The 27906-nt window shown below is 47.5% G+C and overlaps 1 protein-coding gene and 1 non-coding gene across 3 annotated transcripts; both read left to right on the top strand.

The window, feature by feature from the left end:
- Window positions 1-217: 217 nt before the first annotated feature.
- FBXO17 (F-box protein 17) lies at window positions 218-27875 on the top strand. 2 transcript variants are annotated; one of them, XM_057713126.1, is made up of 6 exons: window positions 218-401; window positions 20392-20757; window positions 21354-21465; window positions 23809-23904; window positions 24450-24585; window positions 26189-27875. In XM_057713126.1, the coding sequence occupies exons 2-6, from the start codon at window positions 20409-20411 to the stop codon at window positions 26330-26332; spliced, it is 837 nt and encodes a 278-aa protein (XP_057569109.1). In that variant the 5' UTR covers window positions 218-401; window positions 20392-20408; the 3' UTR covers window positions 26333-27875. The 2 variants fall into 2 exon arrangements, with proteins under 2 accessions (XP_057569109.1, XP_057569110.1); XM_057713127.1 differs by having other exon boundaries at window positions 218-417.
- LOC130839454 (U6 spliceosomal RNA) lies at window positions 14541-14646 on the top strand. Its single transcript, XR_009049850.1, has one exon. It is a non-coding gene; the product is annotated as a U6 spliceosomal RNA (small nuclear RNA).
- Window positions 27876-27906: the final 31 nt, after the last annotated feature.

The raw sequence follows: 27906 nt of genomic DNA, 5'->3' as shown, positions 1-27906 counted from the left end.
GCGGTGAGCGCCGGGGGACTCGGATCTCAGATCGCTGGGCGCCTGGGAAGCACGTGGAGAAAATGTAGACTCTTCGAGGAGCGAGCCCCCAGATCCGGGGGCGCGGGGGCTGGGTCCCCTCCCCGCTAGCCTTGCGGCAGCTGGGCCCTCCCCCCGGCGCCTGCGGCCTCCCAGACCCCGCCCCTCCCTCGCTCCGGCTCCGCGCAGCCGCCTGCCCGCCGGGTCAGCCGCCCGCCCCCGGCGCCGGACTTTAGCCTCCACCCCCCAGAGGACCGACTGCCCAGAGCGCGGGTCCTGGGGCTCCCTGGGCGGGACCGATCCCGGGGAGCCCCCCGACTGCCTCGTAGGGCAGGGTGGGGAAGGGGATCCCAGCCCGCCGCCGCCTCCGAGCAGGCCTCCAGGTGAGCGCCGGGACAGGTAGGGACCGAGGTCGGGACCGGTGTCGCATCCCCACTCGCATCTGGGGCGCCCTGGGAAGGATTTCCGCCCCAGGCCCTGCCCGGAGGGGCGTGTCCGGGCAGTCCTGCGCCCCAGTGCCCCTTCCCGGGCCTGCCCCAGCCCGCTTCTGCCTCTTTAAGTTCAGAGTTACACAAACGCAACTTTGAAAGCCCCAGATCCTACGGAAGGGGCTTTGCTAAAACCAGTCCTCTAAAGCCCTCGCTTCCCCTCGCTTCTCCGTCCGGCTGCTGGTCCGCGGAGGCCACCATTAAATAAATCCCCCTCCAAAACGTACCCTACCAACACGTGTTCACAGCAGCTGATGAAAGGCCGGACCACTTTTTACCAGTTCTGGTTTTTGTTTCCTCTGGCTGGCAGAAAAATCTGTGAATCAGAAGATCTTAGAGCACCGTTTCCTGATTTAGCAGTTCGGCCGCTCCACCCAGTTTAAATTTTGTTAACTTTTGCAGTGTTCAGTCATATTTGTTAACGCTCCGTATCTTGATCCTTCAACTTTAGACAGCAGCTATTTACCCCCTATTTTGAAAGACTACAATATTACCAACCTACTTTTAAAATAAATAACAATTTTTAAAACTGTCCCAGTAACACAAGAACAAAAGACAAATAAGACAGAGCTTTGCATGAAATAGCAATCCTTTAAACAGCGCACCCTCCCCCGCAGCCAATTTTAAAACTTTGTAATCAAATTGCTTTTCAGAAATGGCAGAAGTAACTTGTGATCCGTGGTGCATGGTTTTAAACCTTTTTCTGCTTTTTATTCTTCTGGTAGTTACTTCCAAATCTTTAAAGCAAATTCTTCCATTGTTATTTCTTAGTTTATCAACTTTTAGACAGTGTCTGTTAATCCTTTGCTAAAAATAGTTGCAGACAGCTTTCATCATCTCCACGGTTTCCCTCCTCCCTGTATAATCACAACATTCCTTTTAGTTTCTCTGTTGGCACTTTTGTCATAAAAAATTTTTTGTAAACTTTTGTTTCTTGTTCCATTAAATATGTGTATGTATATATACATATATATTTGTATAGTCTATATAGGTATGGAATATGATGACTCTACTTGTAAGGCCTGGCTGAGGAATCTGCTTTAAAATATTTTTAATAAAGTTTTTATATTTATTTAATTGCTAATTTTTCAGTCCAATCAAGTTATACATATGGTTCACAAATCAAATGGAAATGAGTCTGCCTTATTTTTTTCCTATGATAAAAGAAATATAATCTCTTTAAGAAAATAGAAAAGGCAGAGGCAGTGTTTTAAATTAAAATAGATTAGAGAGACATGAGCACCCCCAGCAGTGTGTGAGTCCCGTCTTTGTTAGGAGGATACAGCTCCAGAAGACCTCGGGACAATGGGGAAGAGTGTTCATGGAGTGAATGTTAGATGGTAAAATGGATTTCTCTTATGGGTTAAGTGTTAGCATAGACTTACAGGTATTTAATAGTTCATCAAAAGAGAGAGAGAAAGCAAATATGGCAAAATATGGAACACATTGAAATATTCGTTTTAACTATGGTTTTCAACTTTTCTATATGGTGACTTTTTTTTTTTTTTTGGCTGCGCCAGGTCTTAGTTGCGGTGTGCGGGATCTTTAGTTGCAGCACGCAGGCTCTTAGTTGTGGCATGCGGGATCTAGTTTCCTGACCAAGCTGGAACCCGGACCCCCCTGCATTGGGAGCGCAGAGTCTTAACCACTGGGCCACCAGGGAGGTCCCTGTATGGTGACATTTTTATGGTAAATTTGGGACAAATAAAGACAATTTAGAAACTCAGAGATGAAGACGTGCACAGTGGTACAAACCCTGGAGTTCTCCACCCCAAGGTTCAAATCCCCAATCTGCCACTTGCTTGTTGGGTAACCTCGGGTCAGTTGCTTCCCTCCTCCAAGCCTCAGTTTCCCCAGCTGAAAATAGTGCTGTGGGGCTATTGGTGAGACTTCTGTGAGAGCTTGTAAAGCACTTTCCACATGCCTAGAGCAGTTAGTGCACAGTTGACAGTAGCTGTTAGTATTTTGTGAAGGACTTTTCTTAACTACCATGGTCTGCTCACCTGGGAGCTCATAACATACTCATAACCTAACTCATGACCTAACTACTCACAACATCATCACTGCTGTTGGGCCCTTCCTTCTACCTCTTTTTTCTAGAGATTGATTTTGAACTTGGCATTTTCTTTTGCCTTTTTTAAATTCACCGAATGGCTCTGATCTTGCCGTTGGTGCAGTTTTGTGTCCTGCTGTGTTTCATTACTCCCTAAGCACGATCGCCTTACCTCACATTCCTCCAGTCCTGGTTTCAATGGCTGCGTGATTCAGACATAAGGAGGTGCAGCCACAGACTCTGATCCCACGGCTGGACGTTAACTGCTAATCACAGTCACGGAGGTCACAATGGCAGCTGACACTTGTCGAGGGCCAGGCCTTGATCTCATTTAATTTCCCCATCACCATGAGAAGTGAGAGTTACTACAAGTCCACAGTGTCTTAGCCAAAACTTTTGAGGCCCAACGCATTTGGGAACTGATATGAGGCAAGCCATAGGGAATCATCCAGTACGTTACATAAGATCCCTAGTGGGACCAAACACACTATTTTTTCAGTGAAGTGCATGTTTCATGTCATAAGTAAAACCTTCTATCAGTTCCAGGCAGCTCTGCCACCAAATGGGTCTGTGAAAGACTTGGTTTGCAGAGCTTTTGAATTTATGTACTTATTTATATACTGGCTGCATTGGATCTTCATTGCTGCGCAGGCTTTCTCTAGTTGAGGAGAGCAGGGGCTACTCTTCATTGCTGTGCGTGCACTTCTCATTGCAGTAGCTTCTTTTGTTGTGGAGCACAGGCTCCAGGCACGCAGGCTTCAGTAGTTGTGGCACGCAGGCTCAATAGTTGTGGCTCGAGGGCTCTAGAGCGCAGGCTCAGTAGTCGTGGCGCACAGGCTTAGTTGCTCTGCAGCATGTGGGATTTCTCCGGACCAGGGATCGAACCTATGCCCCCTGCGTCGACAGACAGATTCTTAACTACTATGCCACCAGGGAAGTGCTGGTGTGCAGAGTTTTTGGATGTAGGGATTGTGGAGAGGAGATGTGGACCTGCACATTTCCCATTTTCCCGAGGAGAAATCTCTGCTTAGAGAGGGAAAGTCATTTGCCCAAGTTCTCAAAGAAGTTTGAGTCAGGACTGGGACTAACCCGGAGCTGACTGAATGTGAAACTAGCTCCATTTCACATCTCCCCTGTGCCACCTCCTCTGCAGGCTGTCACCAGCAGTTCCCAAAACCAATGTCCCCGGCTAGCCATGTGATGCCCCAGAAATGGCAGTGCTGCCACCGGGGAATGAAATGATGCATGTAAAGAATTTCCCAGGGTGCCTTACACAAAGAAAGTATCGACAAATGTGAACTATTATTTGCACTAAGACGCAATTCGACTGTTTCCTTCTTTGACTTAATCACGGTGTTCACTGATAGCACTAATAATTGTTAAATTGCAAAATATAACACTCATACAGAAAAGTATATAAAGTATATGTGTACAGTTTAACAAATAATTATAAAGTGTATAACCAGGACCCAGGTCAACAAGGAGAGCATTGCCAGCCCCCAGATGCTCCTCTGGTTAGTAGCCCTCCCCTCCCCACAGAGGAAACCAGCGTCCCAACTTTTATAATGCTTGTCTCCCTGCTTGGTTTTTTTAGTATGGATATACCTGTGTGTACATCCATAAATAGTATTGATTAGTTTAGCCTGTTTGTAAACTTTCTAAGAGTAGAACCCCCGGCTTGAGTATATAATTTATCATCCAAACCAGGAAATTTTGGAAGTGATGGGGTCACTGTTAATAATTATCCCAGTTACCCTGGGACACTAGGTGTGGACCAGGACTGCCCCAGGCCACCCAGGCTGTCTGATTGTCCTGGGACTCCTACTCTGAGTGACTTGTTGTGTCTGGCAACTTTCACCCAAAATTATGCTTTTGAGGTTCATTTGCCTTTTGTGTTTACTTGTTAACTCTTTTTGATTGCTACTTAGTATTCCATTCTGTGACTGCCTGAATTTATTTATACACCCTACGGCAGATGGGCACCTGGGTCATTTCCAGGCTGGAGCTATTAAGGGCAATGCTGTCGTGAATATTCTTGTATGTGTTTCCTGGCCCTGGGGTCGAATTGCTGGGTCATGGGGAAGGCACATGTCTTACTTCAGTGAAAAATGTCCAGGTAGGGACTTTACTGGTGGTCCAGCGGTTAAGACTGTGTTTCCACTGCAGGGGGCATGGGTTCAATCCCTTGTCGGGGAATTAAGATCCCACATGCTATGCAGGTCAGCCAAAAAATAAATAAATTTTTTTTTAAATGCCCAACTAGTTTCCAAAATGGTTACACCAGTTTTTAATCTCATCAAATGTGTATGGGAGTTTTCACTGATGGCATTTTAAGTAAATTATGGTGACATTGCACTAGGTTGGTTGGTTGGTTGATTTTTTTAAAAGCATATTCTTTTATTTTTTTTTAATTGGAGTATAATTGCTTCACAATGTTGTGTTAGTTTCTGCTGTACAGCAAAGCAAATCAGCCACACGTATACATATATCCCCTCTTCCTTGGATATCCTTTCCATTTAGGTCACCACAAAGCATTGAGTTGAGTTCCCTGTGCTATACAATAGGTTCTCATTAGTTATCTATTTTATATGTAGTAGTGTATATATGTCAATCCCAATCTCCCAATCCATCCCACCCTCCACTTCTCCCCTTGGTATCCATATGTTTGTTCTCTACTCTGTGTGTCTATTTCTGCTTTGCAAATAAGATTGTCTATACCACTTTTCTAGATTCCACGTATATGCATTAATATACGATATTTGTTTTTCTCTTTCTGATTTACTTCACTCTGTATGGCAGTCTCTAGGTCCATCCACGTCTCTGAAAAAGCATAGTCTTCAATACGCATGATGTTCATGACATTTAAACTAGAATATACCAAAATCCAAAGTAACTGCCTCCATTTCACCCATGCTGTGGCCCGGAGGGCAGTTGGATAACTAAGAGGGTGATGACGGTGAAAATGACAGAGAAATAGGGAAATTCAGTATCGTCTGTTACTGTCTGCTGCGAAAGATGGTGTTTAGCTCACTGGGTGTTCACCCCGCTAATTTTTAATGCTGGTACATTTTTAAAGATCATTTCTTATTTACCTTTGTAACTTTGAATTTTATGCTTCACTTGTGTGTGTTGTTCTGGCAACTTTTGATTCCCATGATACTGCGTGAGAGAAGCGGCTTGGCTTCCCCTCCCCCCACCTTTCCTTCCCCATCTTTTGTCAGCTGTACGTTTGCTTTCACACTGTCAAGGTCGATTACATCTACAGTCTGTTCCGTTACCCTATTTAAGTCTTACATGCTTTAAAGTTTGCAGGGTTTGGGTTTTTTGTGGGGTTTTGTTTTGTTTTTTTTTTGACAGCTTTACTGAGGTGTAATTTACATACCATAAAATTCAGCCCTTTAAAGTGTACCATTCAGTGACTTAGTGAATTTACAGGGTTTTGCAGCCATCACCACAGTTGTAGAATATTTCTATCACCTCCAAAATATCCCTTCTGCCTATTTGCGGTCACTCCCAGTTCCCATGCCCAGTCCCAGGCAACCACTAATCTTTCTGTATCTTTAGATGTTGTCTTTTCTGGACATTTCATGTGAATGCATCATACAATATGTGGTCTTTTGTGTCTGGCGCTTTCACTTAGCACACTGTTTTGGGGTTCATTCTCATATTGTAGCGTGTACTGGTACTTCATTCCTTTTATTGTTGAACAGTATTCCACTGTATGTCTGTACCACATTTTGTTTATCCATTCACCAGTCGATGGACACTTGAATTGTTTCCAAAGATATAATGCTGCTATACACTTTTGTGATCAAGTCATTGTGGATGTATGTTTTCATTTCTCTTGGGTAGATAGCCTAATAGTAGAATTCATGGGTTTCATGGTTAAGTTTATGTTTAACTTTTTTTTTTTTAATGTTCAACTTTTAGAGAAACTGTTTTCCAAACAGGCTGTCCCATTTTACATTCCCACCAGCAGTGTGTGAGGGTTCCAGTTTCTCCCTGTCCTCACCAATCTTTTGGACAATAGCCATTCTAGTGGGCGTGAGGTGGCATCTCGTGATTTTTTTTTATTTAACATTTTATTTATTTATTTTTTTTATTTTTGGCTGTGCTGGGTCTTTGTTGCTGTGCAGGGGCTTTCTCTAGTTGCGGTGAGTGGGGGGCTACTCTTCATTGCAGTGTGCGGGGGAGGGGGCTACTCTTTGTTGTGGTGCGCAGGCTTCTCATTGCCGTGGCTTCTCTTGCTGCGGAGCACGGGCTCTAGGCTCACGGGCTTCAGTAGTTGTGGCTCACGGGCTCTAGAGCGCAAGCTTAGTAGTTGTGGTGCATGGGCTTAGTTGCTCTGCAGAATGTGGGATCTTCCTGGACCAGGGATCGAAACCGTGTCCCCTGCATTGGCAGGCGGGTTCTTAACCACTGCCCCACCAGGGAAGTCCCCTCATTGTGATTTTAAATTGTGTTTTCTTAATGACTAATGCTGTTGAGCATCTTTTCATGTGCTTGTTAGTAATTTTATTTCTTCTGCAGTGAAATGTCTATTCAAATCTTTTGTCAGTTTTTAAATTGGTTTGTTTTATTGAATTTTGTGTTCTTTATATATTCTAGATCCAAGTCCTTTATCAGATATATGGTATGCAAATATTTTCTGCCAATCTGTAGCTTCTCTTTTCATTTTTTTAATGGTGTCTTTTGAAGTACAAAAGTTTAAAATTTTGGTGATGTGTAATTAATCCATTTTTTTTTATGAATCATACTTTTGGTATTGTATCTAGGAAATCTTTGCCTAACCCAAGATCATGAGATTTTCCTCCTGTTTTTGTCTAAAAATTTTATAATTTTAAATCTTACATTTAGGTCTCCAATTCATTTTGAGTTCATATTTGTGTATGGTGTGAAGTAAAGGCCTAAATTCATCTTTTTGCATGTAGATTTCCTAGCACCATTTTTTGAAAAGACAGTCTTTATGTTAAGAGACCAGATCTTAAATGTTCTCACCAAAAAAGGAAATAATTATGTGAAGTGATGAAGGTGTTGCTAATGCTACAGTGGTGATCATATTGCAGTAAATAAATGTATCAAATCATCATGCTGGGGAATTCCCTAGATGTCCAGTGGTTAGGGCTCCTCCCTTCCACTGCCGGGAGCCCAGGTTCCATCCCTGGTCAGGGAACTAAGATCCTGCAAGCCACGCGATGTGGCTAAAAAACAAAACAAAACAAAACAGGCTGTACATCTTAAATTTACACAATATTAATTATATCTCAAAAAAAAAAAAACCTAAGCAAAACAATATTTTTCCATGAAAACCAATAAACAGGGCTTGTATAAGGAGAATACCCCTAGCCTCCCAGTCAAATGGATTCGTGGATATGGTTTAGTGTATATCATATTAATGCCATGACTTTCTTAAACAACTTTTTGTTTTTCCTGCAGTTTTTTAATAGCTTTACTTTTTCTCTTTTGAGAGAAGATTTTCCTGTTTTTAACTCATCCAATCTATTTCTTGGAATTTTTTTTTCTTCCTGAAGACACTCTTCTTCTTCTCCTTCTTCTCGGTCTTCTCCTCCTCCTCCTCGGTCTTCTCCTCCTCCTCCTCTTCCTCCCGCTTCTCCTCCTCCTCCTCCTCCACCTTCTTCTTCTTCTTCTTCTAGACATTCTTCCTTTTATAGTATCCTGTTCTTGTTTTCTTTTGAATTTCTTCTCAAATCTAAGTGTAGCCAGGACCAGCTACATAATTTGCAGGGCCCAGTACAAAATGAAAATGTGGGCCCCTTGTTCAAAAACAATTAAGAATTTCAAGTTGGCAGTAGCAGACCATTAAAACAAGCATGGAGCCCTTCTGAGTAGGGGGCCATGTGTCCCTCCACAGGTCACACGTCCATGAAGCCTGAAGCCAGCCCTGAGTGTACTAGTTAGAGTTTTTCTTTTCCTTTATGTTCTTGTGGCCCTCTGAACCGTCTCTGTTTCCTCTGAGGTCAGTTTACTTTTGCTCTGCGTGTTTACCTTAATGCTTCCCTTTAAGGCTGCTAGTTTTCTTTAAGCATGTGGTGATCCCTGCTTGTCCAGTCACATTTTCAAATGAACACGGGGTTGGGTGACTTATTTAAGTAACTGGTATGAAATTTGGGGCTTTTGTGAATATGGTCCTGCTTTCCCACTGGCCTCTTTGTCCAGTCAAAGGGACGACCAAGAACCCTGTGTTTGGGGGCAGCAGTAGGGATAACTTGGAGGAAGCCAGTCTGCTGGGAGCTCACTCCCAGATGCCAGAGTGGGGAGGGCTGACCTCAGGAATACCAGCAGCCCAGGCACTTCCTGGATGCTTTGTGCAGTTTTTTCAAAGAACGGTCATCTGGTACTGTTTTGTTTTTCCTGTGTGTGAACGTTGGGCAGCTTGAGATCTGTGTGACGAAGCACTGGGGAGGAAGGTGAGGGAGCACGGAGCCAGTAGGCACAGTCTGGTTTTTTTTAACAGTTTATTTATTTTTATTTTTGGCTGTGTTGGGTCTTCATTGCTGTATGCGGGCTCTCTCTAGTTGTGGCGAGTGGGGGCTACTCTTCGTTGTGGTGCACTGGCTTCTCAGTGCGGTGGCTTCTCTTGCAGAGCACGAGCTCTAGGCACACGGGCTTTAGTAGCTGTGGCACATGAGCTCAGTAGTTGTGGCGCACGGGCTTAGTTACTCCCCGGTATGTGGGATCTCCCCAGACCAGGGATCAAACCCATATCCCCTGCATTGGCCGGAGGATTCTTAAGCACTGCACCACCAGGGAAGTCCTAGGCACAGTTTTTTAAAGACGGACTAACCTCTGTCCTCACTCTGCCCTCTCAACTCCTGACCTGAACTTCTGCCCCAGCCTGGGCCCCTCTGGACCCTCGACTCTGCGTCCAGAGCCTCTAGGGGTCCTTAAGACTCCATCGTCCCCACCTTGAGTTCTGTTTTAGCCCCTACGTTTCTTTCTGCTTTCTGTCTTGCAGAAATTTATCAACATTTCTTTTTTGATGGTGGTCTCCCTCCTGTTCACTTTGCTTTTTAATTTCTTTGCTGTACATAGAGAGGATGCCCTTTGAGAGGGAGATCAGACTGCCCAGATTCCCATCGCCACTCCACTTCCGACTGCTGGGTGACCTCATGTGCATCATTTCACCCCTCTGGGCCTCAGTTTCCTCATGGTGTGAAGATCAGCTGGGATAATACAGAAGCCACAAAGGCCACCCCCAGTCAGTTCCTGGGTCTGCAGCTCTGTCTCATCTGGCCCACACTGTGCTTTCTTTTTTTTTTTTTCTTTAAATGCACTGCTAACATTTCAAGATTGGGTGAGTTCACATAAAAACGGAAATTTCCATTCTCTTGACAAACTGGAAAATGTGGCCACACGGGGCCCACCTTCCTATTGGGCAGTAAATCAGCCAGAGTGAGTACTGGGACAGCCTCCAGTCTGAACTGTTCTCTCCGGTTTGCCAGAGGCTACACCACTCCCTGTTTGCTTCCACCCAGTCGGCCTCACTTAGTATACTGCCTGTCTCTTGTAGGCATGTGAACTTGGGATTCCTGGGATTCTGTTTTGAGAGCATCTAACACAGAACCAGCTGTTATTATTATGAGGCCAGCTGGGGCCGGCAGTATGAGTGGGGGCTTGAATCCAGCCCTTGCTCTGATCACCAGGCCCTGCTACCCCAGGCCTGCATTCACCCAGAAGGGGTACTGTTTTTTAAAAATCTACCTAAAGACTCGTACAGGCCCTAATTATCAGTAGCTCAGTCTGTCTTCTTCAGTGGGAAGGCACACCAAATCTTTGTACGTGCAAATAATTCTATAGAACGAAGAATTTTAAATCTTGTTTTATTGATGATTTTTCTGTAACCACTTGTTGCAGGCTAGAAACAACACTGGCAGGACTTCCCTGGTGGTCCAGTGGTTAGGACTGTGTACTTTCACTGCTGAGGGTGAGGGTTCAGTCCCTGGTCAGGAACTAAGATCCCACAAGCTGGTGTGGCCCCCCCAAAAAACAAAAACAAACCAACAAACAAAACAAAAAACAACAACAAAAAATTAATAAGGGAGGATGTCACGTAGAGGAAAATCTCCCCAAGGCATGAAAAGGAAGCCATTCTGTCTAAAATTGAAAAGATTGACAATACAAGGTGCCGGCAACCGCAACTCCCATGCTTTGTTTTTTTGTTTTGGGGAGTTTTTTCAGCTCTTTCTTGGAGTATAATTGATTTACACTGTTGTGCTAGTTTCTGCTGTACAACAAAGTGAATCAGCTGTATTTATACGTATAAATTATATGCATAAATTATCCCTTATCCCCTGCCTCTTGAGCCTCCCTCCCACCCTCTCGTACATTGTTGATGGGAACACAAATGACACAGTCATGCTGAAAAAACAATCGGGCGTGTTCTTGTAAGGTGAAATACACACTAGCATATGATCCAAGGATTCCACTCCTACATATTTACTCGTGAGAAATGAAAACGTATGTCCACACAAACATGTGTACGTGAACCGTTCATTGAAGCTTTACTCACAATAGCCTCGAGCTGGAAACAACCCACATGTCCATCATGGTGGGTGGGTAAACAGATTGTGGTTTAATCTGTTCAGTGGAATGCTACTCAGTGATAAAAAAGAGTGAACTACTGATTAACACACGCAGTGATGTGGCTGAATCGCACAATGTCATGCTGGAGGAAAGAAGACACAGGGGCACATGCTGTAGTTATCAGTCAGGGTCCAATCAGGAGACTGAAAGCACACAGTAATTTGAAGGGAGTTTGTTTAATATACAGAATTATTCATTATAGCAGAGGATCAGTTAGAGGGATTAGCTACTAAGAATTGAAGAGAAGGCTAAGGAATATGGAAATAGAAAATACAAAGAGCAGCCACTACCCCTAAGATCTAAGAGAGTTGTTTTTTATTTTATTTTTTTTATTTTGGCTGTGCCGGGTCTTAGTTGCAGCATGCAGGATCTAGTTCCCTGACCAGGGATCAAACCCGGGCCCCCTGCCTTGGGAGCGTGGAGTCTTAACCACTGGACCACCAGGGACGTCCCTAAAACAGAGAATGTGATAAAGATGACAGCCCCAGAAACCCTGATGCTTTTGGAGAACACTTGGACGTGGCTCACTAAAGGGCAAAGGAGTCCCTTTGGTACTGCACCTGCAGAACTTGCTGGAAGTTCACCCCCTGGAACTTTCCAGAAGCCAGTCCTCTAGGATGCTTAGGGAAAGCAGTTCACAAGGAAGTGTCTCACCATGGGAACCCAGCTAGGAAACCAGCTGAGGTGGGTGCCAGGGGAGGGTGCTGGCTGAGGGGTGCTCTGACTGCCAGACACTGGAGAAGCGAGTATGCTTGGGAATGGGGCAGGAGGAGGTGCCGGTCCCCGGGAACCAAGTCTAGAAGTTGGAAGCAAAACCCTTTCCTCCTGCAACACCTCTCTGGCTCCCTCTACTGGAAAAATTTAGCATGTCAGCCAGCAAAGGAAAAAGATTTAAAAGCCCAGATTCCAGTTTCTCAACTTGGAGCTGTGAGAAACCGTATTGGTAAATTAATAACTGACACACCATATAATTCCATTTATGTGAAATTCCAGAAAAGAAAACTCGAATGTATAGTGACAGAAAGCAGATTAGTGGTGGGTGTAGAAGTGGGGGTTAACTGGGAAGGGGTAAACCTTTTAGTGACAGAAATGTCCCACATCTTGGTTGTGGGGATGGTTGTACAGTTGCATACAGTTATTAGGACACAAAATTGTACACTTGAAATGTTTGCATTTTATTGGATGTAAATTATACATCCATGAAGATAATTTTTGTAAAAGGTACCCATTCTGGGAAACAGGGCTTGTGTGCAGATATAAATGGAACATGTATGCGTGTGCACATACAGCAGAAACGCACCCCAAATCCCACCACTGAGATTCCCCAGCTTACTCAGGTGCATATCTCTCCCTGGGATGTTATTAGAAATAGTTTCTGGCTTTGTCTTGGTGGTCTGCTCATGCATTCTCCCTGAGAAGTTAGGTTCAACATGGGTGCCCTGGATAGTTGGCAGAGTTTTGAAAGGGCAATGAGGTAGACATGTGCCCACTCCCCCTCCCCTTTCCCTTCTCCCCAAAGGGGATCCACAGAGGGCATCTCACTAGGTTCCTAATTCTTTCAGCTTTTCAAATCCTCATCTGAAGTGCAGAAACCTATTAGCTCTTTTATGACCATTGAGTCTTACCTTCACTACTCACATCAATTCTTTGAGGTAGAACAATAGTTATACCCATGTCACAGACAAGACCACTGAGGCTCGGAGACCAGCAACCTGCCCAAGTGATGGACTGCCCAAGAAGAGGCAGAACCAGGATTTGAACCTGGATTATCTGCCTCCGTAGTGGGAGCTCCTGACCACCAGCTATCCTGCTGGGAGCTGCAGCCCAGGATCCTGGAAACCTTCAGCTGCTCCCTGCCCTCAGCAGAGGGTCCTAACAGGCTTTATGGACACTGGATCTTTGATAGTTGGGTCTTTTCTATCTCTGTGATTGTATTTTGAAAAAAATTCAAGGATACAGAAAACCTAATTCAAGCATACAGAAAAGCTGAATTTTTTTTCTTTTCTCTTTTTTTTTTTTTTGCCACACTGTGCAGATTGCAGGATCTCAGTTGCCCGAGTAGGGATGGAATCTGCGCCCTCAGCAGTGAGAGCTCAGAGTCCTAACCACTGGACCTCCAGGGAATTCCCAAAGCTGAAATAATTGTATAGTGAATAAGCACTGACTTCTAAGAAAAGAAGACAAGGACAATACTCATGTATTTTTTTAGATCGATACTAAAATATTACCATTCACAGTAACCATTTGTTCAGTCTTCCAAATTCAAAAAACAAAAGTTACTGACATGACATTTCAAGTACAAAAATATATAAATATCACAGCAAGTAAAAACGTACATTTATAGGACTCCCCTGTTGGTCCAGTGGTTAAGAATCCATGCTTCCAACGCAGGGGATGCAGGTTCAATCCCTGGTTGGGGAACTAAAATCCTGCATTCCGGGTGATGCAGCCAAAAGATAAAAATTTTTTAAAATAAGTTCAAAAAAAATTTCTTAAAGCATACATTTATAAGTATACAGTGATTGCACCTAAGTTGTTCTAATATGTTATTAGCTGATCAAACTGATAAAATTTCAAAATCAGTTGAAATATACTTTCTAAATTAATAAAGATAAAATTAACAAAATTAAGAAAATTAATCAAGTAAGAATACTATATAAAATGAAGACAGTTTAATGAACCATGAGCCTTGCAAGTGAAATTATATTATTTGATCTTTATCAAGAGTGGCTACTCTGGGGACTTCCCTGGTGGTCCAGTGGTTAAGACTCCAGCGCTTCCACTGCAGGGGTCTTGGGTTCCATCCCTGGCCGGGGAACTAAAATCCTACCTGCCAAGCAGCGCAGCCAAAAAGAGAGAGAGAAGGACAATTCCATCATTGTGATTTGTACAGCAACAAAGAAAATAAAGTGTTTATTCCTATGTGACAAAAAGCATTAAAGAAAAAAAAAAAAGAGTGGCTACTCTAGGAAAAGTATGCGCTAGCAGGAGAGACCATGTGGACTGAGAAATGTGTGGGGAGCCCCCAGCTGTTTGAGTCCCCCGCCTCCGGTGCTCAGCAGAGGAGTGATGAGCCTTCAGGTGACCCAATGCCAGCCCCTGCCTGAGGACCACTGCACCAGAGCCTCTGAGAACTGCTTGGGTGAGCCCCGTTAATCCCCAGAGCCATGAAAACTTTTCACAAAATAATGGTTATTATAAGTATATGCCACCAAACCATGGCAATGGTATCGCCACTGAGTCATGGAGGTATTTTTGTGCAAAATTTTCCAGTCACTATAAAAAGGCCCTACACGATTCAAGGAACTGCTGAGGAGAGAGAGAAGCTACCTCTTAACAGTTTCACAGGTTCCTTCATTTAAAAATAACCGTCTCGTGCTCGCATCGGCAGCAGTACATACGAAAATCCGGATGACACAGAGAAGATTAGCATGGCCCTTGCACAGGGATGACACGCAAATTTGTGAAGCGTTCCATATTTTAAAATAATCGCTGTCATCATATCATCATCCTATCTTTTGTTTGATAACATTGGGGAGAGCTTTTTGGACATCTTTTGGTTCCTTTCCATGGACTACCATCTCTGTTTTTACTGTTATTATCGTTTCTAGTAAACCTTTTCTAGAAACTGCACAAACTGTACAGCCCGATGCATTTTTACAAATGAACACACATGTTACCAACCTTCAGATCAAGAAACAGGAAAGGAAAAAAACAGTTGCCTCTTCCCAGATGGAACTTTTTTTTTAACTTATTTTATCGAAGTATAGTTGATTTACAGTGTTGTGTTAGTTTGTGCTGTATGGCAAAGTGATTCAGTTATACATATATACATTCTTTTTCATATGCTTTTCCATTATGGTTTATCCCAGGATATGAATATAGTTCCCAGGGATATACAGTGGGACCTTGTTGTTTATTCATTTCATAATATTCATAATAGTTTGCATCTGCTAACCCCAACTCCCAATCCATCCTTCCCCCCACCCGCCTCGCTCTTGGCAACCACAAGTCTGTTCTCTATGTCTGTGAATCTGTTTCTGTTTCATAGATAAGTTCATTTGTGTCATGTTTTAGATTCCACACGCAAGTGATATCATATGGTATTTGGCTTTCTCTTTCTGTCTTGCTTAGTATGATAAGCTCTAGATCCATCCATGTTGCTGCAAATGACATTCATTCTTCTTTTATGGCTGAGTAGTATTCCATTGTGTATATGGACCACATCTTCTTTAATCATTCCAGATAGAACTTTGAATGCTGCCTGGAATTCTCCCGGCTCTCCTTTGTGTGTGATACCTGGCCCCTGAAATACAGGTCACTGAGCATGGTTACTAAATGTGCTGCATAAGAGGCCACTCAAAATGAAGTCACTGAAAACAATAACCACTCCTTTATTATTTTGATGGCTCTGGGGATTGACTGGGCTCAGCTAAGCAGTTCTCAGGGGCTCTCGTGCAGGTGCCATCGGGCAGTGGTTGGCGCTCGGTCATCTGAGGGCTCATTCACTCCTCTGTCTAGCACCTTGGATGGGAGACCCAAACACCTGGGGCTCCCCAGGCATGTCTGTCTTCCTGTGGTCTCTGCACTGTGATGACTTCAGGGCAGCCAGACTTACACGGTGACTCAGGCGGTTGTGTGCTGGAGCAGGCTCGCACCAGATCCTGGGAGCACCCTGTGGACAGCTCTTTCCAACTTCAAAGTTCAGGGACCTCATCTTGGTAGCTTGCCGTCAGCCATGGAAAGTGTATTCACACCACAGAAATCAGTGAATGCTACAAGCCCAGACTCTTTTCTTTTTTTCCCTAGAGAGCCAGTTGTTAAACATTTCGGTGCACACCACTAGACTCACGACTCCCCAGGCTTGCATCCCCAGAGAGTCAGGCAGAGGCTGTATCCTCTTTGCTGACCCAGCCTCTGAAATCCCTTAGCAATATCACTTCTGTAATGCTCTGAAAGGTGAAGCAGTCCCAAAGGCCTGCCCGTGTCAAGGGGACGGGTGTGGATGCTGTTTCTTAGTGGAGAATGGTCAAGTCCTGGAAAAGAGCACGTCAGCTCGGATATGTTGGTATAGCCATTTGGGGAAGATGTCTGCCATGTATCATGGGTCTCTGGAAACTGAATACCCGTAGCATCCCGCAGTCACTGTGACAACCAATACAACATCCTTCCCACCAAACACACACACACACACACACACACACACACACTCTCCCAAATGCCCTGGCAGCAGGCAGTGCCATGCCATGATGACCCAGCCAGTAGTTGGCATTCAGCCGTGTTGGACATGGTGGCTACAAGGCACCTTGTAGCCCTCAGGAGAGCATCACTAACAAGCATTTTGAATACCCAGGGCTCATACGGTACATCACTTGAAGGTCCTTGCTCCTCAGTGAAGTCTGGCTGCCCTCCTTGTGTGAGGGGACCGCTCCCAGCTCCAGGGATCCCCCATTTGCCAGTGCTCTGCACATTCCTAAGGAGAGCTGACCCGGGGAACTACACTCTGGTGTTTCACATCCGTGCGGGGCAAGCTGGTGGACTGGCTTCTAAAGTACAGCTGATCATTAGTGCAACTAACAACCACCTGGAGCAAAGCACACCCTAGTCTCTAAAACCTGCCTCCCCAGCTTCAGTTCTCTGTTGGGGGAGCAGAGGGGAGTCGGGCTTTGTGCTGTGTCCATAGACCACTTGCTGGATACAGGTTTAATCCTTAGCAAGACCTGAATCAATTTATTTCAAAACAGTAACAGCTGACATGAATTGAGCACTTACTGGCATTAGATAATGTAACAAGCATTAGATCATTGAAGCCTCTTAACCCAGAGCAACCTCCGAGGATTGTTTTGGCCATTAAGACGCAATGATGGGATTCCATGCAATGATCCAGCTGAAATGCTCCGCACAGTGGTTTAGTAAGGGCCCAATAAATGTCACCGGATGAAAATATCATAGCTAAATGGTTGCTCGTTATCTTTTCATGGTATGTAATAATAATAGAAACAATTTAGTGCCTAATATTGCATTAATATCACTTTTATTTACAAGACACCAGCGATTATTTCATAAGTGCTTTACAAATATTAACTCGTTTCATCCTCACAACAACCCCATGAAATAGGTACGGTTAACATCCTCATTTTCAGAAGAGGAAACCGAAGCACAAAAAGATGAAGTGATTTGCCCTTGAGGCGAGAGCTTGAGCTGGGACTCAAACCCAGGCTGGCTGGACCCAGGCATGTGCATTTCATCACTAAGCTCTGCTGCCCTGATGGAGAAATGAAATGAGTTTCTCACTAGGTCTTGAACTAATCACTGAGTTCGTGTTAAATAAAGGTGTTTCACCTTGCTACGCCTCAGTCTGCTCATCTGTGAAGTGGGTTTCTGATACGATGATTCATTCATTCAGTCACTTAACCTCTCTTTATTAAACACTTACGTGTGAGGCACTGGTGTGGACATTGGTGTGCAATGTGCTAACGCAGCAGCAGTTCTGCCCTCGTAGTGATGACAGTGTGGTTAGGGGAACAGACGATACAGAAGATTTAGTTCAGTAAATTGTATATACTATGTATGTGGTGTGTTAGAAGGTGATAGGCGCTTTAGAGGAGAATAAAGTAAGGAAAAGGGAAGGAGGAGTAGGTGATGGTCATGAGGTCCTGAGATTGTAAATAAGGTGGCAAGGGACAGTCTCATGGAGAAGCTGACATTTGAGCAAAGACTGAAGGAAGTGCAGAGGTGAGCAAAGAAATGCTCTGGTTCCAGGTTGAGGAAACAGCCTGTGCAAAGGCCCTGAGGTATGGAGGCCAGTGTGGCGGAGGCACAGTGAGTGAGCAGGGGAGAGGAGGGTAGGGAGGTGACGGGTACAGCGTGAGGCTTGTGGGCCACGGTGAGGACCTTGCCCTGACCCTGAGTGTGGTGGAGCCACAGGAGGACTCTGAGCAGGGCCTGACTCAGGTATTCACACCTGACCTGGCTGTTTTGGGGGAACAGACAGTTGGGGAAAGGAGCAGGGAGACAGCGATGGTCCTGGTGAGAGGTGATGAGAGGTGATGAGAGTGGATGAGATCCCCAAGGGAGTGAGTACTGATGGAGAAGAGAGGAGGTTCACAGACCGATCCCTGACACTGAGATCAGAGGGAGGAGGAAGGAACAGCTGGGGAGACTGACTAGGAGCCACCAGGCAGACGAGAGGAGTCCAGAGGAGTTTGGTGGCCCAGAGCCAAGCAAAGAAGGAGTCACCCCACTGTGGCAGGTGCTGCTGACAGGTCAAGCAAAGTGAGGACTGAACAGTGACTCTTGGCTCAGCAGCAAGGGAGGTCATGGGTGACCTTGACATTTCAGGGTAGAGAAGGAGGGCAAAGCCTGATTAGAGAAGGTTTGAGAGAGAACAGCAGTAGAAAATACGGAGGCAGTGAGTGTGACAACTTTTGGGGGAAGTTTTACTATAAAGAAGAGCAAAGAAATGGGGTCAGAGCTGGAAGGGGAGGTGGAGTCAAGAGGAGTTTCATTTGTTTTCAGATGAGAGATGACTCTGTGTGGGCTGGCAGGAATGATCTAGTGCAGAGGGGGAAGCTGAAGCCCCAGCAAAGAGAGGGGAGAACTGTGAGACCGTGGCCTGGGGTGGGAGCAGTCACCGTGGGAAAGCACAGGGCACGGAGGTGGTACATGGGGCGGTGGGAGTCTGTGGATGTTCACTTCCCATCGATTTTATTTCTTCTCCAAAATAAAAAGCAAGGAGGGACTTCCCTGGCAGTCCAGTGGTTAGGACTCCATGCTTACACTGCAGCAGGCACGGGTTTGATCCCTGGTGGGGAAATCAAGATCCTGCATGCCACATGGCACAGCCAAAAACATAAATAAATAAGAAGCAAGGAGAGAGTGAACGGTGGAAGGAAATGTGATGTGTTAGGGGATAGGAGAGAAGATGTGAAATAGTTATCTATAGAGAGGAAGAGTGAGTGGATAAGAGAAATGTAATCTGACTGCCAGGCAGCGTTAGGGGCACGGTTGAGGGTCAAGTTCACAAATTGGAAGTGAGACCAAGCCAGTGGAGTTGTGTGTTGTTCTTCAGTTGCTTTAAACTGTGTGGGTACAGGCACAGGTAGGCAGAGGGCTGGATTTAACCAGGTCATGTGTAGGAGGAAGCCAAAGGAGGCAAGGGTGTAGGCAAAGAATGTTTTTAATGATTAACCAAGGAATTTAACCTAAACAAGGAAGAACTGAGGACTTGAGGGGGTGTAGGGCAGTGAAAAAGAAGGAGGGACAAAGGAAGGGTGATCATAGTGGGTTGGAAGGACTGTGGGGGGTCTACACCCTGGAGGGAGAAAGCTGGGAAGAGAGGAGGTGATGGGTGGAGAGTGAGGAGCCCGAGATTGAGGCTCTGAAGAGCGGTGGTTACTGAGACAATGTGTAGGTGCAACTGTGGGAGGGAGGGGCTCGGAGGACAGCTGGTCAGGAAACAGAGGCCCAGGTGGCAGAAGGAAGGCTCGTCAACCTGGATATGGAAATCACCAAGAATGTTGACAAGAGCAGCCTGTGTGTTTGTGAGCCTGGAGCTAAAATCATGGAGAAGTGAGGAGTAGTCATCTGGGTCAGCAGGTGATACTGACAAGATGACAAACGATCTACCCTGATGATGAGATTCACAGCTGGGGCATTTGGGGGAGGATGGAGGGAGAAGGGTCTGGAAACAGCACCAAGGAGCAAGGAGATTCACCTACGTGGAAGGGCCACAGGACAGCTGGGTTCTCGTTAGAGCAAGAAGGTGACAAGAATGCTCAGCGAAGAGACTGAGGCAATAGATTTTGTTGAAGGGCAGGTCATGGGTGCCAAAAGCCCGAGAGTTGGGACAGGTTGGGGGATGGGGCGGAGGTGATTTCCCCCTCGGTGGGTTTCTCTCATGGGTCCTCATTGTGCATAGGGCCATGTGTACAGTGCCTAGCCTGACACACGTGCACCGGCCAGAGACGGAAGCCCTGGTTAGCAGTCCTAGTGGGGACCTGTTCAGGCCAGAGGTTTGTTGCTTGAGGGGGAAAGATGGGAAGAAGACGGTCGCCGTCCAGAGTTAACTGGCAGGAACTAGATGCCGAGTTTTCTTGGCGGTGACAGTCCCCTGGTCGCCCGTGTACCTGGTGAGGTCACGGTCAAGCCGCAGGTGACTTGTGTCCTGTAAGGAGAGGTGGAGGGAGGTCAGACTGCCCTGACCCGCCGACCCCTCTCGACCTGCAGGCCTCCGGCAGCCGGAGATGGGCGCCCGGCCCTCGCGGCGGCGGCTGCCCGCGGACCCTCCCATAGCCTTGGACGCGCTGCCCCCGGAGCTGCTCGTGCAGGTGCTGAGCCACGTGCCACCGCGCGCGTTAGTGACGCGCTGCCGCCCCGTGTGCCGCGCCTGGCGCGACGTGGTGGACGGACCCACCGTGTGGCTGCTGCAGCTGGCCCGCGACCACAGCGCGGAGGGCCGCGCGCTCTACGCGGTGGCCCAGCGCTGCCCGCCCAACAGCGAGGACGAAGACGAGTTCCCGCTCTGCGCTCTGGCGCGCTACTGCTTGCGAGCGCCGCTAGGCCGCAACCTCATCTTCAACTCCTGCGGAGAGCGTGGGTGCTGGGGGCGGGGCCTAGCAGCGGGGGCGGGGCCTAGCAGCGGGGGCGGGGCCTAGCAGCGGGGGCGGGAACGAGGAGATGTGTGGCCTGGGGTCCAGGCGAGGCGGAGTGAGTGGGCGTGGCCAGGATGAAGGAGAGGCGGGGGTGGGAAGGGGGGCCGGGAGCCAGGGGACCTGGTACCGGAACGAGGCTCTTGGGAAACTGGGTGAGCCAAGTCAGGGAAGAGCTGGGAAGAGAAGGACTGGGTAGGAGGAGCCAGGGGCTGTGGGCAGTATAGGGATCTGAGTGAGTGGGCGTGGCCAAGGTAGGATGAACCCGGAGACTGTGGTGTAAGGAGCCCGGGGCGGGGCCAGAAATGAAGCCCAACAGTTGCGAGAGAAGGGAGGCAGGACAGGGGGCGGGGTCGAGTGAGGCTGTGGAGACGCTGAGTGGATGGGCAGAGCTGAGTGACGCGGTCGTGGGGTGGGACCACGAATGCAGACTGCTGAGAGGGAGGAGCTGATGGGCGGAGCAAATTAGGTGGCGGCTGGATCTCCGCTGGGCGAGCTGGCGGGCGAATCCCTTGTGTTCAACCCTATTGTATCCCACAGAGGGCTTCAGAGGCTGGGAGGTGGAGCACGGCGGGAACGGCTGGGCCGTGGAAAAGAACCTAATACTGGTGCCGGGCGCTCCTTCCCAGACCTGCTTCGTGACTTCTTTCGAGTGAGTGGCCCTTGATTCCTGGTACAAGGGAGAGGGACCCTACCCTACTGTCCTCATCCTCACCCCCACCCACTTTCACTCTCTCCTTCCCACGTTTATTCAGTTATTCAACTAATATTTGTTGAGGGCCTACCAGGTACCAGGCACTGTTTTATATGCCATAGATACAAGGAAAATTCAGAAAGATCATGAACCTGCTCTTTGCTTCATTTGCATTTTAGATGTAGGGTTGAGGAAGACATTAAACACATAAACAGTAAAATAAAAACAACAACATAACAAACATTTATAGAGCTTACTCTATGCCAGATGCTTTACGTGTAATTTTTTTTAATCCTGGCAACAACCCTATGACACAAATATCATTATCATCTCCACATTCTAATAGGAAACTGAGGCATAGAGGGTAAGTAACATCTAGTGAATGGTGGCGCTGGAATTTGAACCCAAGTAGTCTGACTTCAGAGCTTCTGATGGTGATAAATGCTTTGAAGACATCATAACAGTTTGAATGTTGGTTGATTCTCTTTCTCCTCATACCCCATACCCATGTTCCTTGTCCCCTCCCCCCACAGTCAACCATTCTCATGTAGCATCCAGCTTTCTAGTAGTTATCAGTACAGTAGGGGTGAGGGGATAGCTCATTGCTATTTTTAATTTGCATGTTTTAGTTTACTAATAATTAAACATCTCTTCATGTGTTTGTTAGCTTTTTGGATTCCTTTTCTTGTAAATTGCCTGTTCATATTTTCTGTTAAGGTTGATGTCTTATTCTCATTACTATACAAGAATTTCTTGTATATTCTAGATTTCAGTACCTTGTCCATCCTGGATATTACAAAAATTTCCCACTCTACCATCTGAGTTAACTGTGTCCACGGTGTTATTTGTTAATTTTTTCATATGATCAAACTCATTTTTAGAATTTGTTTTTGAAATTTTTTTGAAAAAAATACTTCCCGGGTTTCCCTGGTGGCTCAGTGGTTAAGAATCCACCTGCCAATGCAGGGGACATGGGTTCGAGCCCTGGGCCAGGAGGATCCCACATGCTGCAGAACAGCTAAGCCCGTGCACCACAACTACTGAGCCCGCACTCTAGAGCCCAAGAGCCACAACTGTTGAGCCCACGTGCTACAACTACGGAAGCCCACGCGCCTAGAGCCCATGCTCCTTAACAAGAGAAGTCACTGCAATGAGCAGCCCACACAGCACAACGAAGAGTAGCCCCCCACTGTCCGCAACTAGAGAAAGCCCACGCACAGCAAGGAAGACCCAATGCAGCCAATAAATAAATAAATAATTTTTTAAAAATAAAATAAATCCTTTCCTACCCTTAGATCCTAACAATGCTCTCTTATACTCTCTTCTAGTAACCTCATAGTTTTATCTTTTACATTTAGATCTTTAATCCACCTTTCAATGTGATATTTGGTAAGGATCCAGCTTTCTTCCCCCACCCCCTCCACCATATATTGAGCCAGTTTTCCCAACACCAACTCCTAAAGCATCCTTGCCTTCCCCCATGGAATAACAGTGCCACCTCTATCATTTATGAAGTTCCCATACATACCTAGGTCTGTCCTTGAGCACTCTGTTCTGTTCTGGTCAGTTTAGCAGTTCTTCTGATAAATCACTATCTCTATTATTACGGCACATTGAAATTCGAGGAGAAGGACTGTTTACAAAGGTACTGGCAGAACACAAGAGATACTGCAGGACCCTAGGCTAGCAACAGTGGGGGGAAGGGACATTACCACCCCTAGGCCTGGCAGGGGTAAGGGGAGGAAGATAGAGTAGGCTGGGAGCAGAGGGCACTGTGGAGAGGGCCCTTTAGTTGAGAAACACAACAGTCCCATGATGATCCCTTGGAAGGGAACCAGGAGAATAAATACCCTGATTTCACTCTCTTCTCCCTTCTGTCTGCTGCTGGAGCTTCCCATTGTCTGACCCAACAGGAAGTAGTGGGTAAGGGAGATCCTTCCATACAGGCAACACATCCTTAGACTGTGGGCCTCTTGGTGCTTAAGGAGACCCCAGAACTCTCTGCTCAGATGTCTAGTCTGTGGGCCTCCATTTGTATTCATGTCCCGATCCCCACATATATCAAGGGCAGGCCTGCAAACAGTCAGCCTCCTGAAGCCCACAGCAGAGTGAATGGTGGAGGGGATCTGAGAGGCCGGTGGGATTGCCCAGCCCATCATACATCTTGTCTGGTAAAGCAACCCTGATGGGCTGCCTTAGACAGGGTGGTCAGGGGAGGCTTCTGGGAGGAGGTGATTTCTGGGATGTGACTTGAATGATGGGACTCTCTACCCCATCTCCCCATTATCCCCCTCTTCCTAGATGGTGCTTCAAGAGGCAGCTTGTGGACTTGGTGATGGAAGGGGTGTGGCAGGAGCTGCTGGACAGCGCCCAGATTGAGATCTATGTGGCCGACTGGTGAGTGGAGAATGGCGACCTGCCCGCCCGCCCCACCCCCCGCCTCGGTGGTGGCAGCAGTTCTGCAGAAGGGGCTCATTTCACACCTCCATAAACCCCACAGGGTGGCACTGCTACTGTGCCCCCTTCATAGTGAGGCTGAGAGAGGGGAAACGATGCTCTCGTAGTAGCAGAGCTGGGAGGGGCAGAGCTTTGGTGAGCCCAGAGCCCCCAGATTCCTACACCCTCAAGCTCCTCCCCAGAAATACCTAAGCTCCTCCCCCCAGGTTGTGGTTCCTCCCCACAACACCATACCCCCCACACACACACCCACACACCCTGCCCTCCCCCCCATATACACCTGACACAAAGCCACCTGAATCTGGCCCCAGGAGCACCCAAGCTCCTCCCCCAGGCTCTGGCTCCACCCCAAGGGCACCTAGGCTCCTCCCCCCAGACTCCCAGGCCTGACCTCAAAGCGCAGGAAGGCCAGCCCTCAGCCTCCCTCCCCAACCCAGTGACCTGAGAGGGTAGTGAGGCTATCGAGGCTCACCGCCACCTGGCAGGTGGGGAGCCCGGGAGAACTGCGGCTGCATCTACCGGCTCCGTGTCCGCCTCCTGGACGTGTACGAAAACGAAGTGGTCAAGTTCTCGGCCTCACCCAACCCGGTCCTTCAATGGACTGAAAGAGGCTGCCGACAGGTGGGTCCAGACCGCCTTCCACACCACCCCTGACCTGCCCAAAGGCACACCCACCTCTTACCCTGCTCAAATTCCATTCTCAGCTCTCAGCACCGCTGGGTGTCTATAACAAGAGCTAACACTCACTGAACCCTTATTACACGCCTGTTCCAAGTTTCACCCATTAATTCATTTCATTAGCACGTCCTAGTTGTTCAACAGACATTTAGTGAACACCTACTCTGTGGTGGGCTCTGCTCAAAAGTCTGTGCTTCATCCCCATTCTAGAGTTGGGGAAACTGAGGCATGGGAGATTAGGTGACTGGCCCCAAATCACCCTAAAGCGTGTAGGGCTTGATCCAAGCCCAGGCTGCCTCCTGAGCCTAAACTGTCCTGCTCATCATACCTCACTTATCAAAGTAAACACTTAGGTGGTTTTCTGGTTTCCATTCCTGATCTCCTCCCACCCACCCCCAATCCAGCTCACAGACTCAGCATCTAGAAAGCTCCCATTAAACAATGAGTCAGACCACGGATCTCACCTGCTTGTAATCCTCCCATGGCTACATCTCAGAGCAAAAGCCAGTATCCTATCATACAGCTATAAAAAGGAATGAAGTACAGATTCACACTTCAACATGGGTGAGCCTTAGAAACATTGTGCTAAGTGAAAGAGGCCAGACACAAAAGGCCACATATTGTATGATTGCATCTATATCAAATTTCCAGAATAAGCAAAGCCATAGAGACAGAAAGCAGATAGATTACTGGCTGTCAGAGGATAGGGGGAGGGAGGAATTGAAAATGACAGCTAATGGATTCGAGGGTTTTTCCTGGGGTGATGAAAATGTTCCAGAATTAGATAGTGGTGATGGTTGCATACCATTACAAATACACACACACACACACACACACACACACACACACACACACACACTGAACTGTACAGTTTTAAATGGTACTTTTTATGTTAGGTGAATTTTAGCTCAATTTAAAAAATTTCAAAAGATTAAAAAGCCAGAAGCCAAGGACTTCCCTGGCAGTCCAGTGGTTAAGACTCCGCGCTTCCACTGCAGAGAGCACGGATTTGATCTCTGGTCAGGTGAACTAACATCCCACATGCCAAGTGGTGCAGCCAAAAAAAAAAAGGCAGAAGCCAAAGTCCTTCTGTGGCCAATCTCAAGGACTCCACACCATCTGCCCACTACCTTCCTGACCCCATCTCCTACTTCTCCCCTCACTCTGCCCCAGGCACACTGCGGCCTCAGGGCCTTTGCACTGACTGTCCCGCTGTCTGGAACACTCTTCCTCCAGAACCCCACTTGGCTCCCCTCCTCCATCAGGCCTCTACTCAAATGTCATCTCAGTGGGGCCCTTGCTTACTCACTTTACCACCCCAGCCTCCTGCAGTATTTCCTCTGCCCTTCTCCCCCATCTGTCTTCAGCGGCAGAGTCTAGACTCCGCTTCACCAGGATAGGATCTTTCGGCTGCTTTCTTCGCTGCTATATCCCCAGCGCCTGGAGCAGGGCCAGGTACCTACTTGATGATGGGGAATATCTGTCAAGGAGGCGGAGGAAGACGAGCCCATGGAGCCTCACCCCCTCACTCTCCTTCCCTGCGCAGGTCTCCCACGTCTTTACCAACTTCGGCAAGGGCATCCGCTATGTGTCTTTTGAGCAGTATGGAAGAGACACACGTTCCTGGGTGGGGCACTACGGCGCCCTCGTGACCCACTCCACCGTGAGGGTCAGGATCCGCCTGTCCTAGCTAACCAGCCTGATTCGGCCTTCCAGGACAGACGGTCACCTGCCAGACACCACCATCAATCAAGATCGGCTTTGCAGCCAGGAGCCAGAGAGAGGATGCCCAAGGACAGTGGGGGTCCCATGTGGCCTGTTCCCAGAACGCTTCCAGTGAACCCCACTTGCTGCTGCTTCAGCCTGGTGGCCCCCATGCTGTTTGAGAAACCAGGGATGCAACCAGGCTGGTCACTTGCTTCCCCAGCTTCCTGGGGGAGTGTCAGAGAGTAACTCAGAGACCTGTACTTTACTTGCAATTTTTTTTCTCACACGTGTGGATATCAGTTGATAGACTGAGTCAAAAAACAAAGGCCAAACCAGATTTCAAAAAGAGGAAAGCTGCTGACAATCTTGGACAGGGACTCTTGTCAGCATATTTTGGGGGTAAGGCGATTGCTGGCAGGGAGCAGAAATCCTTGAGGGGACCATCAGGGGCCTCAAAGGGTGCCCTTCCTGTTGTTTTGGGGAGTCTCTGGGACTCAGCAGTGGGGCCCATGCAACCTCCTCCGGCAACACGCCCATCAGCACCTCCCCTTTGGGCCAGACCGGTGCCATTTCTTTCAGCATTTCTGAGGGCAGTTCTGTGCAGACTCCCACACTGTATCCTCCACCCCCACCTCCTGCCCCTGCCTCAGCGGTAGCTCACCTCCTACCAGGCGACAGCCCCCTTTTCTCCACACTTGAGCTCGCTTCCAGATGGACCCCAGGAGCAAGGCGAGCTGTGAAGGAAAGCTCTCCTGCCCCGACTCCCCTCCTGTCTCCCACTGTCTCCCCAGCTGAGTGCAGCCAACAAGCTAGCTCAATACAATCGGTGCTAAGCATGAGGTGATGGGGAACTTTTGTCTGTAATCGATGTGCTTGTCTGCCCCAAGCTCTGACCGTAGAAAGCCTCAGGGGATGTTTCCAATCCTGAGAACTTCAGGTGTGCTCAGTGCCACGCAAGAAACAGGTGAGCTTCGAGAACCCAGAGACAGGCTACAAGGATTCACCCAACAGCACCCGTGCCCCATCTCAGCTGTTCTCTCAGCAGCTCTCAGGGAGGCACTGTTACCACTGCCATTTAGTCCAGAAGGAAACAGGCTCAGAGTTCAAAAGGCCTGCTCAGGGTCACCTGGCCAATAAGTAGGGGGAAACGGACTTGCACCAGACGGTGGGCTCCAAAGCCTGATGATATAAGCTCAGCTCCCAAATCTTAAAACCTAACAGGGCCAAGCACGGGACCAGGTGAGGTCAGCATCATGAGACTCTCAGTGCCATTTTGCAAGGGAGGAAACTGAAGCCAGAGGGGGAACAAATACACCCAGAGTCACAGAACAAGGAAGAGGTGGAGGCAGGGTTTGAACCCAGGTGTGTGTGAGTCTGAGAATAACAGGGAAGAGCAGCACACACATTCCATCCTTTCAACATCCCTTCGTCACCAACATTACAGTGACTGCCCCTTCTCAGATCAGGAAGCGTCACAGCAGGGCTTTCAAGCCCAGGCCCTCAGCCTGCAGGAAGGGGAACTGGACCTGAACGCTGCCCACCTGGTTCCAAAGCTTA

This window comes from Hippopotamus amphibius, chromosome 16 (genome assembly GCF_030028045.1).
Source record: "Hippopotamus amphibius kiboko isolate mHipAmp2 chromosome 16, mHipAmp2.hap2, whole genome shotgun sequence".
Taxonomy (NCBI): domain Eukaryota; kingdom Metazoa; phylum Chordata; class Mammalia; order Artiodactyla; family Hippopotamidae; genus Hippopotamus; species Hippopotamus amphibius.
The sequence above is the reverse complement of the archived record's forward strand: the minus strand, read 5'-3'. Positions and strand labels throughout refer to the sequence as shown.